At 42.2% G+C, this 19,658-nt stretch overlaps 1 protein-coding gene across 5 annotated transcripts; it reads right to left on the reverse strand.

The window, feature by feature from the left end:
* Positions 1–1,073: 1,073 nt before the first annotated feature.
* Adcy8 (adenylyl cyclase 78C) lies at positions 1,074–19,623 on the reverse strand. 5 transcript variants are annotated; one of them, XM_033483704.2, is made up of 20 exons: positions 19,380–19,623; positions 17,574–17,622; positions 14,963–15,189; positions 13,727–13,884; positions 13,377–13,566; positions 11,208–11,392; positions 10,136–10,334; positions 8,306–8,464; positions 7,755–7,984; positions 7,307–7,443; positions 6,444–6,756; positions 6,172–6,363; positions 5,556–5,653; positions 4,985–5,482; positions 4,549–4,839; positions 4,228–4,465; positions 3,540–3,666; positions 3,350–3,456; positions 3,007–3,270; positions 1,074–2,391 (listed from the first exon to the last, which is right to left on the reverse strand). In XM_033483704.2, exons 2-20 carry the CDS (start codon positions 17,606–17,608, stop codon positions 2,179–2,181), a joined length of 3,861 nt encoding a protein of 1,286 aa, XP_033339595.2. In that variant the 5' UTR covers positions 17,609–17,622; positions 19,380–19,623; the 3' UTR covers positions 1,074–2,178. The 5 variants fall into 5 exon arrangements, with proteins under 5 accessions (XP_033339595.2, XP_033339594.2, XP_033339592.2 ...); XM_033483703.2 differs by having other exon boundaries at positions 14,963–15,195; XM_033483701.2 differs by having other exon boundaries at positions 14,963–15,195; positions 17,574–17,723.
* Between the last annotated feature and the right edge of the window lie 35 nt (positions 19,624–19,658).

Below are 19,658 nucleotides of genomic sequence, written 5' to 3' on the forward strand. Positions count from 1 at the left end.
TGTAGCTTCGAATGCAAATTAACAGTTTTAAACTAGAAACTATCGTGTTTTCTTCATCGTATTTTAATCTCTTCAATCAACAAAATTTAATCGACGGCTATAAAATATTTTTAGGGTACGGAAATGTTCAAAATCCAGTACCTTACAAAGGTCCCGAAAAAAAAAAAATAACTCGGTAAGTAATTATTCAAAACTAGTGTTATTGATCCTAAATGTTCCTAAAATGTTCTTAAAATGTTCCTGTATATCAGATTGGCATAATTACGTCTATTCGTGGCGAAACACGATCACGACAAAAGTGTAAACGGTCGAAATGTATTAGTGCTATATGCGCAATGCAGGGTTGCCGAAAAACATAAATTATATCGAAATTAAGGCACGAAACAATGAAACCAAGGTCATAGGATTGTTCGGGAGAATTTACCGCATCTACATCTTGCAACCAAGTTTTATTTATTGTCAAAAATGGAAAGAATAATGTAAAATCCGGCTGGAGTTACGTACGCTTGAAAATTTGAAACTGGCGTCATTTGAGACAATCGACAAGGTTCTTTGCCATTATCAATCGATGTAATGGCAAAACGCTCAAACTGTTAACCAGAATCGACCATTGATAACATGGCTAACAGTTTGAATGTTTTACCAATATTCCAATTGGCGCTGTACGGACATCGAACAGATTTTGCCGCAAATGGCGTTATTTCCAAATTTTCAGGCGCCCATGATTTCAGCTGAATTTTGAATTAAATTCTTTATTTTTGGCAATAAATAAAATTTTCTTGGGATATTTTTCAATGCCATGATATTGACATAATTAATGTTTCCCTGCGACCCTTCATTATGTATATACGACAAATTTATTTCGATCATTTGCCGCTAATTTTAAATTTTAAGCTGAAAAATATGGCAAGAATCATTTGCACTCTTTATCTGTAGTAATAAATCAATTTTTTTCATATATTTTTGGCTGTTAAATTTCTGTGGTAAAAGGAATTCAAGTATTATTATTTAGTGACTTATTTTTTTAAGTATAGGACAAGAGCTTGAAAGATGATGAAAGAAAACGTCCGTAGTCCGGTTGTATTAAAAAGAAATTTATTCTTTCGGTTTCAGAGTCCCTGTTCCTTCGCAAACAGAAATTGTTTTCATCGTTTTGGATGTGTTATTTTTGTTGTTGTTGTTCTCTTTTTATTGTTTCTCTTTGTTAATTTTATTTGTTACGCGATCAACTGTGGCATTATTGCTTGGCTAGATGTAGATACAATTTCTGTGAACCTTACACTCGTCGAGCCTTACATATTATATTTAATCGACACCGCGAGATCGAAGGAAATAATTTCATACACATTAATCGAATGCATCGATTAGAAATTCTTAAATTGCTATAGAAATAAATACTCTTTGCCGTCTTTTCTTTTTAATCGCGAAATAACGCCTTCGTTGCAACCCTCTGGAAAATGATCGAGAAATCGTATCATTGGTATTTTTCGATTTAAGTTTCACGGATAAATTGTCTAAAAACAAGAGCACGAGCGGATTATTGAAACGAGCGTCGATAAACGAATGCGAAAAAATAATTTCGTAGCATTGCCGTGGGTAACACCGATTAAGTTTGATGAAACTATGCTCCGAAAGGGTTACAACTTTGAGAGAAATTAAAGCGAAGCAATTAACGCATTAACCGGACATTCGAGAAATTAAATTATTATCGGTTATTAAGTTGTTATTCGCAGGTCCTTACCGTATTACGAAGATTTTATTTTAATTAGAGGGTGAGGTACTTCAAACGGTCCAGAACTCTCGCTGTCCAGTAAGAGAAAGAACGAATGATCTCGAAAATTTACCAAGAAAAGGAATTGAAAATGTGTTGAGAACCCAATAACAAGACAGTCCTCGATTAAATACTGGATAGTCTTCGAAGGCTTATGAGATCCCCACAAGACGCAATATTGAACGTCACTTGTGCAACATATATTATTAGAAATTAATGGTAACGGCATGTCCATTTGATAATTAGACAAAAATTTCGATATCTATTGTTCCATTCTTATTATCGAAGCCAGCGAAACTCGGTTTGTGTGTTTCTCGTTTCAATTGTTCTCTTACTTCGAAGGAAATGAACCGTTTTAGCATCTAGGCACTAGCAAATCGAGAAAAAAAAGCCGATTACTATACTTATTATGTCCTTCGAAGAGCTCGCATTTGCTTGCGTCGTGCTTGTACGACACCATACACGACGGCCGCGAGACTTCGACATCTTGTCGTATGTTTCGTCGAGCCTTGCTCCTCCATGCTTCCCTTGCCCAGAACGAAGTACGTCTCCATGGTCCCTTTCCCCTTCACTTCGATGAACCCTCTCTTCTGCGTCTGGTATCCTCTCGACTCCAAAAACTATCGAACAAAAACAAATTTCTTACCAAATGCATACTTACAAACATCATTTTTATTATTTTAAATAGTATCAGTACCATCGACTATCTCTGCAACTAAATGTTACGCAGCAGGTAAATAATCATTTCGCGAAGCAAAAATAATTATAAAAATACACGTGGCTCGGCATTACCGCCATAGGGTGCATAAAATAAAACATAAGCCTGCTCAGGACAAAGTTACTCCGCCGGGAGGGATACATCTAACTATAGAAACATTATTTTATGAGATTCGAAGGTCATCGATGATCTTTCCAAACGAAACCATGCGATTTTCTCTACACTTTTCCAGAGAACCCCTATAAAAGTGAATTAGCGTTCATTCGTGTGAAACACAAAATCACGATCGTCTTATCTCGGATTTACCGTACTGTTACAGAATTCAAACGTATTCCTACAGGTAACTTTGCGGTCTATTTAGAACACATCAGAAATATTACAATTGTTCTTGCGTACCGTGTACATATAACTAATAAATATAATTCATGTAAAAGTCAACGCGTCGAGTCTGGCCCGACATGTGATCGAAAAGGGTTAATAAATGAAATGGCGAGACTTTAGCCGTTCCACTAGTTACCCTGGCGATATCTAGAGGAACTTGGATCTTGCCCATGACACCGGTCGAGTCCATACGCGAAGCCAAGTTAACGGTGTTGCCCCAAATATCGAACACAGGCTTCCGTGCCCCGATTACACCGCCGACCAGCGGTCCACAGCTGATTCCCACCCTCAAATCGAAATTGTTAAACGAATGAATGTTCACATCTTCGAGGCGAAGCCGCATGGCTACCGCGTAATCCACCAATCGGCAAAGATGCTCCATATCGTCCTTGTGTTTGTCCTGATGAGAGAAACATCGTATTCACGAGTTCGAAAATCATTTTGAAAAATTACAAATAACCTGTATAGAATGATATTACGTTTTCGGTAGGATTCAGACCCGAAGCCGCCATATAAGTCGCACCGACTGTCTTGACCTTCTCGATACAATGGAACCGATTCTCGTCGAGGAGCTCGTCAAAATCGGCTGAAAATTCAGGTGCGAACTTGGATCAAAATTACTCATAAATCGTGACAAAAGCCTCTTCGAATCGATACGACGGTTTTTACCTATGATTTCGTTTAGTAAACGTATGCACTCCATCCCTTTGTTCACGTCCTCCGAATAGAATTCTGTGAAGTTCGGGACGCTAGCGAACATCACGCCCACTTTGTCCCGAGACTGCGAGTACAGTTCCTGTTAATTATATTACAGAAGAAATTGTCGGTAATCCTGCCAGTTGTCTAGAATATTAAACAATGAGATATTATTTCGTGGGATTTGGAATTAACATGGATGTTCATCTTGCTCAGGAAACTCGTCGAGAAATGAAGTATTTCGGACGAGGTCAGCTGAGAAGGAGGAACAGATGGTCAATTTTTTATTCAATACGATAACTAGACCGCGGATCTTTATATGCAAGATAGAAATTATCGTCATCTCTCGCTATCGTGTCGAACAGAAACCAAATAAAAATGTATGTCTTCTTTTAACGATGTCGATACAGCGAAAGTAATGCTGCAATATTTTTCCATTCTTTTTCTTTTGTCTTCGCTGTTCTGTGTTTCTATATTTGCTATATTTGCTATATATGCATAAAATCTGCGGTCCAATGATAACGTAGTGAATTTTAGTGATTAAAAATTGAAGATCTTGATGCAAAACCACTGTGTATGTAAAACTTTAAACAGCACGATTTTACTCGAATGTGTTCAGTTTTTACAGCAAGGTGTTCAATTAGACTGGAATGCAATGGACCTCTGGCGCCCGCTCCTGCGTCAGGAAATGATGAGCCACGTGATCCGGCAGGATGTTCTTCAGCAGTTGCATATTATTGTGCCGCGACTCGATCATGTCGCTGAGCTCCCTCTCGGCCTGCTGTTTCCAGAGGAAGTCCAATCTAGAAGTCACCTCCACTAATCGTCCGTGATACGTGACCATCACGAGGAACACGCACATGAACGTCAACATCTGCGCCGAGAGCGGAATGGACGTTCTGGAAAATAAAAAACGAAACGATCTCGCGAAATTGCTTATTTTGTAAACCGTATTCTCGCGCGAAATCGGGATCGAACTAACAGATTCTTCTCTTTGTCAGAGATCGTGAAGAAGTCCTTGCAGACCACCAGGATGAGGACAGCGTATACCGACACGATGATGGTAGCCAAGGCTGTTTTCACCAGATAATACAATTTCAGGGCCGACGCGAGCGCGATCAAGCACAAGATCCACGTAAAAACGATGTATTCCGGCCGTACGCAGGTCGTTTCTATGAGAAGCTCGTCATCGTAATCCGAAGAGTACAGAGCTTCGGCTTCGGCTTCCGTCGCTGACAGTATCTTCCTCGAGACGACCTCTTCCCTGCCGAACCTAGATAAAATACGACGATCTATTGATTCTTAAACTGTTCATACACAAGAACAAATTGTACGCAGTTTCGTTCGATCGTTTAACAGTCCTAATTAACCGCTCGCTGATTTCAAAGAACAACGTTCGTTGGATTTTTGAACGGAACCTGAAGAATCCTTTCTCCCTCCGTCGCCTCGACGGCCGAGCTCCGCCATCGATCCTGGCTAGATCCATCTCGATATCGTTGGATCCGCTGAACTCCGTCCGATTTTCCCCGGTGACGCGATCTCGATCTTCCGACGACTCGTCCCGAAGAGCTGCCTCTAAAAAGGTCAATATAAACTGATCAAGACCAGCCGTGGGTGCTACCAAACGTTCGGGCTTCAAGGTCGGCGTGACCAACTGTTGCTGCTCGAGAACGAGAGCTTCCGGATATCGTCGGATCGACGTCGGACAAGCGAGGACGCCGACGATCGACGTCAGAGCCATCAGACTGATCACGATGCAGATGAAGATGGTCCGATGTCGTTTGTTGTGCACCAACATCGACGAGGCGTGTTGCAGGTAGGTCGGCAGGCTTTTAAACTCCTCTGCCATCACCAGGACGATCGACGCCACCAGGATCAGCGTTGTTAACAGCAAGGATAACAGGAGGACTGTACAGCTGGAAAGACAACGAACCGTTGGAATCATTGGAGAACTATCGATCGGAGCTGCGATACTTGTTAGAGGCTTACTCGGGTAAAATAACGGCTTGGCAGATGGCGATGAATATCCAGACCACGAAGCAGCAGATCATGTTCGATTTGAACATGTCCTCGCGCAGCTGGCCGAACTGTAAATGAAGTTGGCGACATCGGGTTTAACGGTAGACTACGGACTTTATGCGTTCAGCGGACAGATTGGTAGATCAAATGCAAAACAGGCAAACTATTAAGGAATTTGAAAGTATGTTGTATTTTCTTTGCAGTCGCCTCGGAAAGTACGTCAACGCCTATTCAAACGGAATAACTTTTTTTAAGATTGGTAGACCGACTAGAGTTTTCTATGATACGAGCAGATGTTTTCTCAACTCTTTTATCCGAGCTCGTAACGGAAATTTAAAAAATGCATTTTGTAGTTCTCGGTAACTTATTTGCATGCTGAAAAATTTCATCGAAATCGGTCGTCGCACCACTGCAATATGTAAAAATTACCTGTTTTTGCTTGTAATTCGTGAAAAACTGTGATTTTTCGCGATCTTTAATCGCTTAAAAGCTCGTGTCAAGATCAATCGATTTCGATTAAATTTAATATACTGAACAGTATATATATATACTAAATAATACTAAAAGATGGAGTCGATGAGTTCACCTTCGATTCTAGGCTTTCGTCATTGTAACGCAAAGTCCAGGCGTTTATGTTCGCCGATCTCATGCGCTTGTTGCTCGCGGTTTCAAGGCCGGCAGCCTTCAGCTTTTCAGCCTGAGCGGTTTTGCTCTTGCTGCCGTTTTCTTCTTCGAGGTACTCCGATTCCAAGTTGCTGACCGACGTCGCGGTGTTCAACTACGGCGACACAATTTTCAATGAAACTATTTACCCGCTCGAAGCTTGTCCTAACAGCGAAGTTTCATATTTTTACGCACGTTTTCGAACGGAATTTCCGGAGTCCAGTCGACACCGATGTCGTCCTCCGTCGAGGAATTTGGAGCGTTGCTATTCGCGGCCAGAGGGTTGTTCAATTTGAAGCTCTTTTTACTCTTGCCGCCATCCTCCTCCGACCATATTTTTGGCCGCGAGGAATACCTCCTCCTCGATCGCAACGGCTCCACTTGTTTGATCAAGTATGTCACCACGTTCCTCTCCTTCAGATAATTGTCCCTGTCGACTCCGTTCCCCGGCTCCACGTCGTAAACGTCGTTCAGACAATTTAATGTGTCCTCCGAGATGTGCACCCTCCTGGAACGCGAGAAACAATAGTGATTTGCCGGTTAAAAAATTCGCGTCGACTCGAGAGTCGTTAACACGTTGTGTGTCGCACATGCGACCGGCAATAATGTTTAATCGATTCTCAACATTTATTTTAACCGTTGCATGTTCGCGAACGAATTTTATGAATTTTACTAGGATGTTTGTCGCGCAAAAAGAGTTATTGGGTCGCGTCGTAAATAACTACCCACTATGCGTGATCGGGACAGAGTTTTTGCTTTCGCTAAATAGATGAAAATAAATAAAATAAAATAAAAAGAACAAAAAGATGGCTGAAAAGCAAAGCAAAGCAAAGCAAATATCTGTTAAAGAAACGGAAGTTATTTATGTCTCGACCTAATAATACATCGTCCACTATGATGACTTTTATCTTAGTTTCAATTTCATCGAGTGAATTTCAAATGTCACTTGTCTTCGAACAATGCGATATTCGAGTTCTCCGATCGCGATACCACCGAAACTATCTACTTGATAAATTAATAAATTCTTTGCTTGCGTTAATTAGAGAGGAGAAAATTACCCAGGAATGCCTCCACTTTCGAGATGATTCGCCAATGTCACGTCGTAGGACCAGACATCGAATTGCCATTTTCGAAGACCCAGCACACCGCACAGAACCGAGCCGCTATGGATCCCAATTCTCATGTTCAGATCGACCTGCGCAAACGTCCATTTGTCAAAATTCGTCTTCCCGTCACAGTTGTTCCATTAGAAAATTATTTAATACAGTTTTTCGTATCGTTTCCTACAAAGCGATAACAGTGACTCGCACAACTGATATGCAGCTAAAATTACCATTCACTTTAAAGTAATTAGTTATAACAGTTTAAAAGATCTGCCATTTGTCTCGTTACTTTCTCGTTATTTTCTAGCGAATAAGTTTGCACACAGATTCTTCGGAAAATGAAGAAAACAGTCGTTGAACGTTAATCGTTATTAGACGCATTTAAAAAACAGCATTCGATTACCTTGGTCGTGTATCGGACGTCCCTAATCGCTTTAATCATGTGCAGGCCCATTTCGACGCAGCAATGAGCGTGATCGCTTCTGGCAGTCGGCAGCCCGGAAACGCAATAATAACAGTCGCCGAGCAATTTTATTCGGAGACAATGATTCTCCGCGGAGAGTTTGTCGAATCGGGCGAACAAATCGTTCAGCACCTTGACGAGCTCCTGAGGGCTGCAGTGGCTAGCCAACGCTGAATTCAATTCAATCGATTTAACCACATATGTATCTCGAACAACCAACTATGCCTCTCTCCTCGCAAGAATTTGACAGAAAAGAAGCACTAACAACGGGATGGGCAATGTAAGACTACAACGATCGCGGGCGCTCCGTCCAACTAAAATAACGGAGACTACCGTCTTTTAGGTAGGAAGCAATTGTCTTTTGTCGAGAGGCGTACTTACGTACAGCGACTGAAAATCTATTGTAATCGACGGGTGGATAGAAGATCGAGAGATAAGAGAGTAACGAAATTTCTGTTCGTTCGCGTTGGCTAAAAATTGGGAACACGTACCAGTGAATCCTTTGATGTCCGCGAAGAGTATGCTAACGTTCTCGTAACGATGAATGTAGATTCTGTGAAATTGATTCGGCGTGAAGGAGATCGTGCCGCCTCGAGCCGTTTCGCGGGCGATATCGCAAATCATTTCTTTCGCAACGAAATCGGGCAGAACTATAACAGACACGCACCGAATTCAATGTTCATGCTGATTCTAAACATCCCGGATATTTGTTAATTCGCCTAACATTTTTTTATTCCTTTTTCCCTCGCACCCGCTTCCCTCTTCGTTTTTAACGAAAATACGAAATCTGTGTAGATACACGAATTTCAGAGGGACATCAAATTAGAAGCACATACACAATTACTGTCTGTTCGAACTAGCTTCTCGGTGAGATTGTATTTTTCTTTTGCATTATATAAATTTCTTGCAATTGTGTCAAAAATATCGATAACAGTACAAGCTCGATATTAGATGCTCGGCTAAAAAAGTTAAGGAACCCGATTATTTAACTTCTTCGTCGTTCTGTCATTTAAAAAAAAAAAAAAAAAAAAAAAACTTCACATCGTTCGGTCCAATCTTAGAGAAGTTATTCCGTTTTAAAAAGTGTCCGCATATATTTGTCCACGATTGTGGTTTACAAATGAAAAAGGTGCTCAATAAATTGTTTAGCGACGCGAACGGTCGGCATTGATAATTTCGTTTTGGATTATATCGCGTAGAGAAAGATCGTTCTGTTTTTCCCCGAGCAGGGCACAGCAATCGAAGATTCGATTCAAGCTTCCGGTAGATAAAGCGTCAAGAGTATGGCATTCGGCTCGACGGAAACTGCACAGCAGGCTCTGACGAGCCAGCCGCCATTCGTTCCGTCGTATTTTGCATGTTCTCCCTAAACGAATCATCGCCGAGAGAGATCGATAGTATTATAAAAGCGAAGCACCGACAGGCTATCGGTAAACCATGTATCTGGCGCAATCGAGTGAAAGTGTCTAGTGACCCTTTTTGACACTCGGCTGAGCAAGTTACACGCGCCGGCGAACCCCGTGCTTGCTTGCTTGCTTGCTTGCTTTCTTGCTTGCTTGCCGACGCGACCCCCGTTGTTGCGTCTTTATAGATCGCGCTCGACGGTATCTGTAAATATATTCGACGCGATACGTAATTACGAGCACCGTGTATATTTATGGGAGCAACCGTGGCTCGACGCAGGAATCGCGGAATAATGAACTTCATTTTTAACACCGGTACCGCTCGCGGTCGACTCGACGACTGCGAAACACGATCCTTCATTCTCGTTGCCTCGAGACGGCGAATTGCTGTCGCTTAATTGTAACACACGGTACGTTCGGACCGGGACAAAAAGATTAATTAACGTAATTTTTAGCAGGTCCGGCGACATATTCTTATTTTAGTATGTCTAATACTTTATTTTTATTCCAGCAAGTCTAGCACTTCGTTCTTATTTTAGCAAGTCTAGTAGGTGCTTGATTCTCGTTTTAGCAATCTGTTAGAAAATATTTTCACCGAGAATAGTTCCTCTTCGAAGCTAAAGAAATTGCTCCATGTTTGAAATCGACCATGGAGAACCGAGCTATTCTCCTCAGAGTCCAGACCGTTGTAAAAGCTACGTCTCCAAAGACGATTTGAAAAAAATCGAACGTAAAGCTACGCAACCTGAAAAGATCACTTTATATATATATATATAAGTAGTCTAAAATTGTTGTAGGCGGACTGAATGATTTTCGGTCAAGTCGTATCGGAATATTTCGCATCAAGTTGATGTTTCGTCGCGAAGAGGTCGTCTCATTGTCCTCCAGATATTATTTCGGAAATGATTCGTGTCTCACCGGACAGCAGCAGCTTCTCCTGTCGATTGTTCTCATTCTGTGTCCTCTGCCTGGTCTCGAGGGATCGATGCGTCTCGAGGAACGCCTGCCTCTGTCCTCTGTCTGTCAAATACTTAGTGTACATGCCAGCTAGATTCATTGCAAGATAAAGAAGCACGTTGGTCGTTAGCATTCGAACTATGCACGCGACATCGTGCAGCTGCAATAGCAAAACGGCGTGTATTTAAAAGTAAAATAAACGGACGAAGAAGCTGCAAAATCGGGCGGAAGTATCGAGAAGGCGTGTAAACAAAAGGGAGATCGACGCAGGAATCGTAAAGAACGGTCCTTAAAGAACAATGTCCTTGACCCTTGGAAAACGTTCGTAAATTCGCGACTAAAAAATCTCGAGGGAAAATTGTATTAATTCGAGACTGAGGTCACACCGTAATCGGTGAAAAGATTTGTCTACCTGGAAAATGAAAGTCGCGAAACTCTGTGCGCCCCTGCTTCGAGCTGTTCAAAAGCATCGTCACTTTTTATTGTGCTTAAAAAACTTGGGAACCGTAGCCAAGTGGCCTGCAGGACTTCAAGGCACGATAGAAGTTCACCGTTTTTTAAGTTTATTATCGCAACGACGACTGTAATTAACGAAGCAGCACACAATTCTTACGAAACTCGGACCGTTCCGTCGATAAAACCAGTTTAAAGAACTGGTATGCGTCTCGTTTTTATTGCAGGCAAATGCTCAGAAAAAGGTGCGAAGCACATGCTGCCTGAGGTATATATTGACGGTTACAGAGTAATCGGCCGCCTTATCCCATCTGCTAGCCATTCTCAGCCTATAATACGATAATACGATCCTCGAACGCCTCGGTACGACTGCAAAACGAAAGATTTGCATTATAGCCGAGCTACTTCGCTCGCGCATGAATTGTTTCACAATTTTCCACATTTCCAGATCGGACTGTTTAATTTTTAAACGATTCGAATAACACTGGCCTCGGAACTGGTCGGACATGGTCCTTTTTAGTTTTGGGGAAGGAGGCAATACCGCGAAGCAGAACGTAGGACGTAGACCAAGGATCCTTACGTGTGTGGGATCTCGTAATAAGGTAATTCCCGCCAGAACCATGTGGGTCAATGCTGTCCCATAACCGGCGAGGACGCACCATCTCAATGGCAACGGCAGCATGGCGTACGGTGCATACACGACAAACAAAATATACCACATTAGTCGCTGTTGGCTAGCGAAGTCTAGACCGGCCCCTATAAAACCTGCAATTCACATCGGTTAGCGTATGCGCCCGCCATCTTGTCGGACGACGGTCCGCATCGTCGGCATCCTTTCACGCTCGTAGAAATATCTGTTCGCGCGTAGCAAATTCGATTATTTTCTGAAATTACTCGACGATTTAAGAACCGATAGACGTGTTTCTTCAACATCGTTTCGTATTTCTACTTTCGTTTCGATTCGGAAACATAGACATTTTTAAGAACAAATTCCGACGGCAGAAGCGAAATATCAATTTTGATCACTCTACTCGATCGAAGGGCATGCATCGAAAGACGCAATTGTGCGTTAGACAAATTGACAATCGCTGTCAAATAGTCACTTTCCGATTGCAATAATATCGTATAAGAAATATAAGATTCGTATTTATTGTGCGACTACATTTACTTGAATGCTGATATATTTGTGCACATTGATTTATTTGATAGACACGAATGCGGAACAAGATTTTATTCCGACTTGAGACAACGAAATTCATTCTCAACGGATTAGAAGTATTCATCGCACGGGTCAAACTCGTCGAAGTAACGCACGCGGTTGAGGAAGCTAATCTCGATCAAAGAAATTACCGTCTAAATACAATTAGGTCGAGTCATGAATAACTTCCGATGCAGCTAGGTAGAATCTATTGTTCGAGTCTATCCACTCTACGAGATATTTCACTAAATAGATAAGAGTTCGAAATAAATAAAAGAAAAGAAAAAAGTAAAGTAAACGTCCAAGTTATTTATAACTCGACTTAATAATTCCAGTGAAGTATTGTACGATGAAACGGTGAGAAGGAAAAGAGGGTCGGAATGGCAGCAACATTGCATGACACGGAAATTTCAACAAATTACTCAAAGTTGCTACGCGCGCTTGCAAAAACGACAGGAGCTACGAGGCAAACGATATTTTCCATAGACCCCGACAGGTCCGTCCGCATTAAATACCGCCGACGGGATCGCCAATCGATAGTAACCCATGCCCGGGACAATATAAGTTGGTTCTACCGCGTTCTCTCTCTCTACGGTCCGCTGGACGTTCAAGCAATTCGCTGGACCGCCAACGCACGAGCCACTGGAGCAAAACTCTATTCGGTAAACCGAGATACGATCCGACCGCGGACACAGAGAGGAAACCGGCGCCCTTGTCCGAGTCTCGTAATTTTTTTCATTTCGGTCCGGGATCGAATAAAAATCCGCTCGCGAACGTTCACGCTTCGCTGTCGAATCGAAACGTCGATTTTTGACAGAATCCACCGAAACAGATCGTCCTGCTGTTCCTTTTGCTCGAAAATTCTGCCTCGTTCCACGATAGTTTGGAAACTCTCGTTTCACGTTCGACGAGGATCAACAGGTTCGCGCGATATCGTTCTTCGCGACCGAAAAAATTCTTGCGCTTGTCAAAAATTCTATCGGCTCGATTTCAATATCAGTTAAACCCTCTGTAATCCGAACTTCTTATGCGAGTAAAAAAAGAGGGTTTTGTATAACGCGAAACCAGGAGATGTCGATCTTTGCATGTGAAACGACAAGTTTAGAGAGATTGAATTTTGATAATTTCCACGAACACGATGGAGAAACCATAGAGCAAAATATTTTTGTTACATTGTGGCAAATCAGGCTAGAAAACATGATAAATAGGTATGCGACTTTAAAGCTACCGCAAACAGCGGAGGGCTCACAGTACGAAACGAGAGTCAAAAGTGGAATAAAATGTCCGACCGATTCCACTGTTTCTACGAGATCGAATAATTCGGTCGATGCGCGAAAAAGATTCGTTGATTTTTGCGGACAACGAAGATCGAATTCTTCCAATCGGTATTTTCTAGGTCCAAATTCGATTCGTCCATTAATTGTACACGCGCGAGATCGAAAGGATTGCTCGTTTACGATGTATTCGTTCCATTTTACGATCATCGACGAGAACGAAGGACAGAGGACGTCTGGTTTTTCGCCGGGTAATTAGGGGATGATGCGTCGTCACCTTGCGAATTGATCAGTAACCAAGTGAATATGGAAGCCCAGTACAAATAATTATTGGAGAAACATCGCCACCAGCCGAGAATGCAGACTACCATATTCGCCGCCATGCAACAGGACGCCCAGGACAAGGACTCGATCAAACCGGCGCTGTCCTCGTCCCTTTGCCACAGCCATATTGCCAACAGAACGATCTGCGTATGGCGACGCGTGAAACAGAAGAAACGCATCGGATTGGAGAGAATACTTGTTGCGTTTGCCCGCTCTTGAAACATCGGTTGCACGAGGTTCCAATTAATTGGCAACAAATTATAGCGCAACAGGGAAAGCGTAGTGCGGAAGATGCTGGCGTACCTTTAGGCTCAGGTCAACGATGTTGAGCATGATCAACGACTTCTGTCTTTGACGATTCGAATAATGAAGGTAGGACGTCTCGAGCTTCTTGCTGTGGAAGCTGTTCGAGAGCGACGGACAGAATATTCCCTTGTAGAGGACCCCTTTCTTGAATACATCTGAAACGAGGCGAGATTCTAACTCGTGATCGAGAAAATAATGGCTGGTCGATGAAACGATCTTCGGGAAACTCGAGTTCGATATGTTCGGGGGTTGAATTTTGTTAGGGTAGGTGTCACAGTTTCCGTGCCTTTAAGCCAATTTTTGCTTTGCCGAAACTGTCATTTTATATCTATAATTTTCATTTAATGTACCAAAAATATATTTCAATTTTTCGGACATTTTTGTTTTTAAACGTATTTTCTTGCATGAGAAAAATTAGTCATTTAATAATAGTTTTTAACACTAGATTTAGGGAGCACAAAAGTAACAATAATATTATTGTAACATTTGCCGTAAGTAACATATAAATTGAATAAATAACTCATAAATGTATCTTTACGATATGCATAATCGTAAATGAAAAAATTAGCGACCAGTCGTTTCGACGGGTTCCGTAAATCTAGTGTTAATGAAATAAGAAAAGGTGTTTCTGACCCTAATTCTGTGCCCTTCCAGGAGCTCGGCACATAATTCTGTGCCTTTTCATATTTCCGTGCACGTATTTGATGCACGATTTTTCAATTGTTTGATGAAAATGCGGTCAGGTTCGATTACGCGGTCTAATTCAGACCTGTTCTCTACAATCTGATCCTATTTCTGGATTTATATTAAAAATATAAAAATATGCACGCTCGGTGTTCCGTTTCTTTTATCGTTGTTAATACCAAATGACGACACGATATGCGTTTTGTACGACGCGCATCACGTTAATCGTTCGTTTATACGAAAAACTTCAGCGAACGTTTCTTACGATTTTTGACAAGACGTGTATTACTTAAGCGCCTCGGAACTGCTGTACCGTCGATTGAAAAATGTTTATTACATTTTAACACGTGGAAAAATGTAATTACCTCTCCCTGAATCTTTAACATGTTGATAGGTGAACACGATAAAGAAAAAAATAGATCATCGATTTATATATGTATAACAGTTTTTTCTTTCTATGCGTTTTTAATCCGGTGGCACTGAAATTGGGACAGGCGCGGAAACCGGGACATCTACCCTACCGGTGCGAGAAAAATGAAACAATGGTACCTCGCTGCGTCTGGGCTTCGGCGTCGACAGATTGATCATCCAGGTCCACTTCCGGATCCCCCGGAGTCTCATCGTCGTCGATCGCCTCCTCCGTTTCTGTGTCGTCTGGAACTTCCGGATCGCTGCTGGACTTCCGATCCTCCCACGCCGCCAGTCCTTCTCTGCCCAGCCTCTCGGAAGTCAGCTTCTTCACTGCCTTGATCCATAATTGTTTCCTCGGGGAAATACTCAACCTATCGGCGTCAAGAACAGACTCCGATTAGCTGTCGAGTTTTGATCTCACCCGTCTACGGAGAACATTTAACAGAAAGATTCAACCATTTCTCCGGGTGGCGTTCGCAGAACAACGACATACAATAATTACTAAAGCCTAAAGCCTTCCATTTTTCTTTCGATAAACAGAATGATTTGCTGATATTCGGAAGTCAATTTTTCCACGGATATAGTCAATGTGCTGTATCGTTAACGATCGAGGTGAACATAACATTTGCAATCTAGTGGTTACTTTCACGAGTGGCCGAAAAAGACTGAACAATATCGAATTGTCCTTTTAGAAAAATTCCGTCGACGCTTATCGATATTGTACGATAAGCTTGGTTACATAGAAATTGTGGTTCCCTGCGAGCATTGCCGAAACTGAAGAATTTTTCCGTAAAAAGACAACTTTAAGAATGACGATAACATCGAACACATTTAGGATGATAAAAAACACGTTAACACCGCTGGACAAGTAATATCGAGTAACGTTGCAACGGAAGCAAAGTCCAATAGGAAATGAAAGGCAGATGTGTGTGAAAACGATCGGTGACCTACGAAATTGATTGAGCAATTTTTACAACTCTCTTAGCGACACAGAATCGATTACATACATCGTAGTTTACAAGAGATTCTTTATTAACATTTACAAGACAGCGACGTTTCTCGACGATCAAAACAATTACGAAATCCCTTTCGTACTTCCATCAAAACATACGAATTCGACGTGGCTAAAGAAACTTTAATGGACGAACACAAATAACAGTGTACACTATTGTTGATAGTGAGTACTCGACAATATCGCACGACAACGAATAACAATAACTTCGTAACGTACACAGACGATACAATGTGATCGGTGCACACATACTTATTCATATAACAAAGAAGAGACACGTAAATCGATCTCAACACAGTTTTCACATCGACCATCAAAAATACAATTCCAAGCGATCACAGGATAATTCCAAAGTAAGAACGATCACGTCTAGTGCGCTCATGAAGTATCATACGATGTGTGTTCGTGTGTTTGTGTATACAGGGTGTACCAAAAATGTCTTGCAATCCGGAGGAAATGAGAGGTTCCCGAGATCGTTCGAAGTAACCTTTTCCTTAGCGAAAATACAATCCGCGGTTTTGTTTACAAGTTATTAACGAAAAACACTGACCAATGAGAGGCGAGATCGGCTGGCGCGAGACGAACAAACTAATGAGCGAAACTGGGCTTCGTGCGCTCGTTGGCTGGGACGCCTCGCGCCAACCGAACTCGCCTCTCATTGGTCAGTGTTTTTCGTTAATAACTTGTAAACGAAACCGCGGATTGCATCTTCGTTAAGGGAAAAGTTACTTCGAACGATCTCAGGAATCTCCCATTTCTGGATTGCGAGACATTTTTGGTACACCCTGTATTTATATATATATATTTATAATGTACCACCAAATGCGTGAAATCATTGTTGGACCATCTGGTAATGCGAAACTTACCGAACAGTGTTATTGTGTTAATGACGTGTCGCATTAAACAAAGAAACAATGCAGTCTTCTTTGCATGTATGTATGTATTGTAGAAACTACTGTCCACAATTCAATACTATTTATTACTAGACAATATTTCTTGCTACATGTAAATGCTCGTAAGAGCATTCCTTCGCACGAGCTCAGGCGCGTTATGTAACAAATTCGTGTTTCAGCAAAATTAAATACGTAAAATATGCATATTCCTTGCCACTCCGATGTTTTCCTATTGTTGTTTTACAATGGAGTGCTCGGTGTGCTTTTGTGCGGGCACGTTTCGAATTTTAACGATTTGAATGATTATGGTCAAATTGAAACGATCCTACATCGTCTACCAAGAATAAATCGTCGGATTTGGTCCCACGCTCTCTAAGACCAAACGAATTCACCGAATGATTCTATATTGTCGAATAATAAATAATTCACCGTAACTAAACCACAGATTCCGCGACTCGCGTCTCCTCCGCCATCTTTAAACTAGCAAACTGCAAACAAAACTTTCTGCTCGAATAAAAATAACAAGTTTATTTTCTGCAAAAGACGTTCCTGCAAATCGATTTGTAACATTTCGATAGAAATCTGTGTTTTAATAATTACTGCAATTTTGTCAATTGTCGGACAGTAGCGTATGCATCTGCGGATGCAAGAGGAAACGCCATAAGCCGCTCATATCGAAGGTCGAATCTTATTTATCACGATCGTTGTTTAGCCTATATTTTAAACAGCGTTCCGTCTCGCAGTGCCCGGATGCGCTATCGCGCATGTGAAATAAAATCGAAACGATTAAAAAAAAACGCCGGAGAATAGAAGAAAGGGAAGCAAGTTCACACGTAATACTTACTCATTGATGCCCGCGACATCGCTGTCCAGCATCATGCTCCAGGTCTGTTCTGTAATCATTATCCCCCGGATGATCCGCGTAAACGAACAAACCGCTCACGTTGTGATTGTCAGCTGTGCAATTGCCTTAGTATCCGGCATTTTCACACACCTTAAACCAGAACTTGTTAAGAGACGAAGCCAATTTCTCGTCGCGCGCCCAGACCGTGGTCGGAAACGTCCAAGAGACCGATAGGCAACTGTGTTCCTTCGTTCGATTATCCTTTTATCCGTCGGCGAGATACTTAGCCACTTATCCGACCGTTCGTCTTACCCGGATCGCGAATCTTCGATTTACAGGAGCAACCGGGCTCGCCATTCTCTAAGAACCTCCGGAGGAACCGGACACCGAACGCGATACTCAACGAAACCCGACCGATCTCCCACGATTCTCGCGAGAATTTCGATTCTCCATCGTACTTTCCACTCTCGTTCGCTCTCGTTGAATTTTTCCTGCCGTTCGATTACGAAAATTTTTCATCATTACATATTTTGCTTTCTCGCGCGTCGACCCTTTTCTCATTTTCTTGTTCTTTTTTCGTATTTTCTTTTTTTGTTCGTTCGTTTTCGTTTACTGTTCCACTTTACGTACAACGTTCGGTTGGTTTATGTTTTGTTTCTCGTTTGCTGTGTGCTTGCGAAGGCGTGGTCACTTACGCACGAAAAATCCGTGGATCGAAATAAAGAAAGCGCGGCGACACACACTCTTCGCGCAAAGACCGTGCCGCGTTTAATGAGGCGCTCTCCCCCTCGGTATCCGGCAAAGATGGTTCCGCGACTGGAGCAAGAACATGATGCGCTTATTTTTACGCACTTCACCGTCCACGGTGGACAATTAAGCAAAATCGCCGAGAAACGCTCGGTTTTCAACGGAAACGATCCGAAGAAAAACGGCCGAACTTTCGCGCCGTGGAAAATTGGCTACGTAGAGGAACTTGTTCCTTGAACAAGTGCGGATTATGAATCGGAATATTTAGAAACCGAGTAGAACAACAATTTTCATATACAAAATAAATATATGATAAGTTAATGATTTTTGTAATAAACGATTCTAAACTCGAACAGAATCGTTTCGAATGGTACGAGACTTTAACTTGTATCGATCGAAGATTGACACATTGTTCTTTTGTATTCCTCTGAATTAATCGAAAGTTCGTAAAACATTTAAACCGAGTTACATCCCAAGGAACATATTTTTAACGTCGTGCGTAGAATAATATGCAACTTCTAACAAATGCGATAAACTCTTCATACTTGTCCGTAACGAACGAACAACGAATCTCCAACAAAACTAGCAAATTTACCTGTAGCCCCAGGCGTCTTCGAATTACTCCACGGATGTCTACAATCGCGGAATCACGTTCCAAGAGCACTAATTTAAACGCCTTCAGAGCTTTCTTCTTCTTCTTCTTCTTCACCAAAAACAGTTTGAATAATTTTAAACGGAGAACTATGAATAGAAGAAAAATTCGTGTTCAGAGATATCCGTACGTGAAAATGGCCACTGCAGAATCGTCTATCGGAGAAGAAGCTGCACGGTTTCCGTGGGGAGTGTTGTCACCGCGTTTCGCATATTTCCTTCCGTCGTTTCAGTGTTTTCTCATTTGCTTTTGATTTGTTTAGTGTTGCGCTTTGTTTTCTCTTTCTCTCCCTCTCTCTCTCTCTCTCTCTCTCTCTCGCTCTCTCTCTCTCTCTCTCTCTCGCTCTCTCTCTCTCTCTCTCTCTCTCTCTCTCGCTCTCGCTCTCTCACTGTTTTGAACCGCCTTACCTGTTGACTTCCGTCTACGATTCCGTGCGACTTGCTGGTGCCAGCACGAAGAGGACCGGGATCGGCGAACGAGAACGTCGGCGAGCGGTCCCGAGAATCGCGGGGCGGCATCCGCCGATGGTAAAATGGCCACGCGGAATCTTCCGGATGCGAGACCGTTTTAACGCAGACGAGTCGACCACCTGATCATCGAACGAATGGACGTGCAACGTGCTTGTCACCGCGCGATGGCTCTCTTCACACGTCGAACACCTTCGCGCCCCGTACCATCCCCTCTCG

The sequence above is a fragment of the Megalopta genalis genome, chromosome 2 (assembly GCF_051020955.1).
Source record: "Megalopta genalis isolate 19385.01 chromosome 2, iyMegGena1_principal, whole genome shotgun sequence".
Classification (NCBI taxonomy): Eukaryota; Metazoa; Arthropoda; class Insecta; order Hymenoptera; family Halictidae; genus Megalopta; species Megalopta genalis.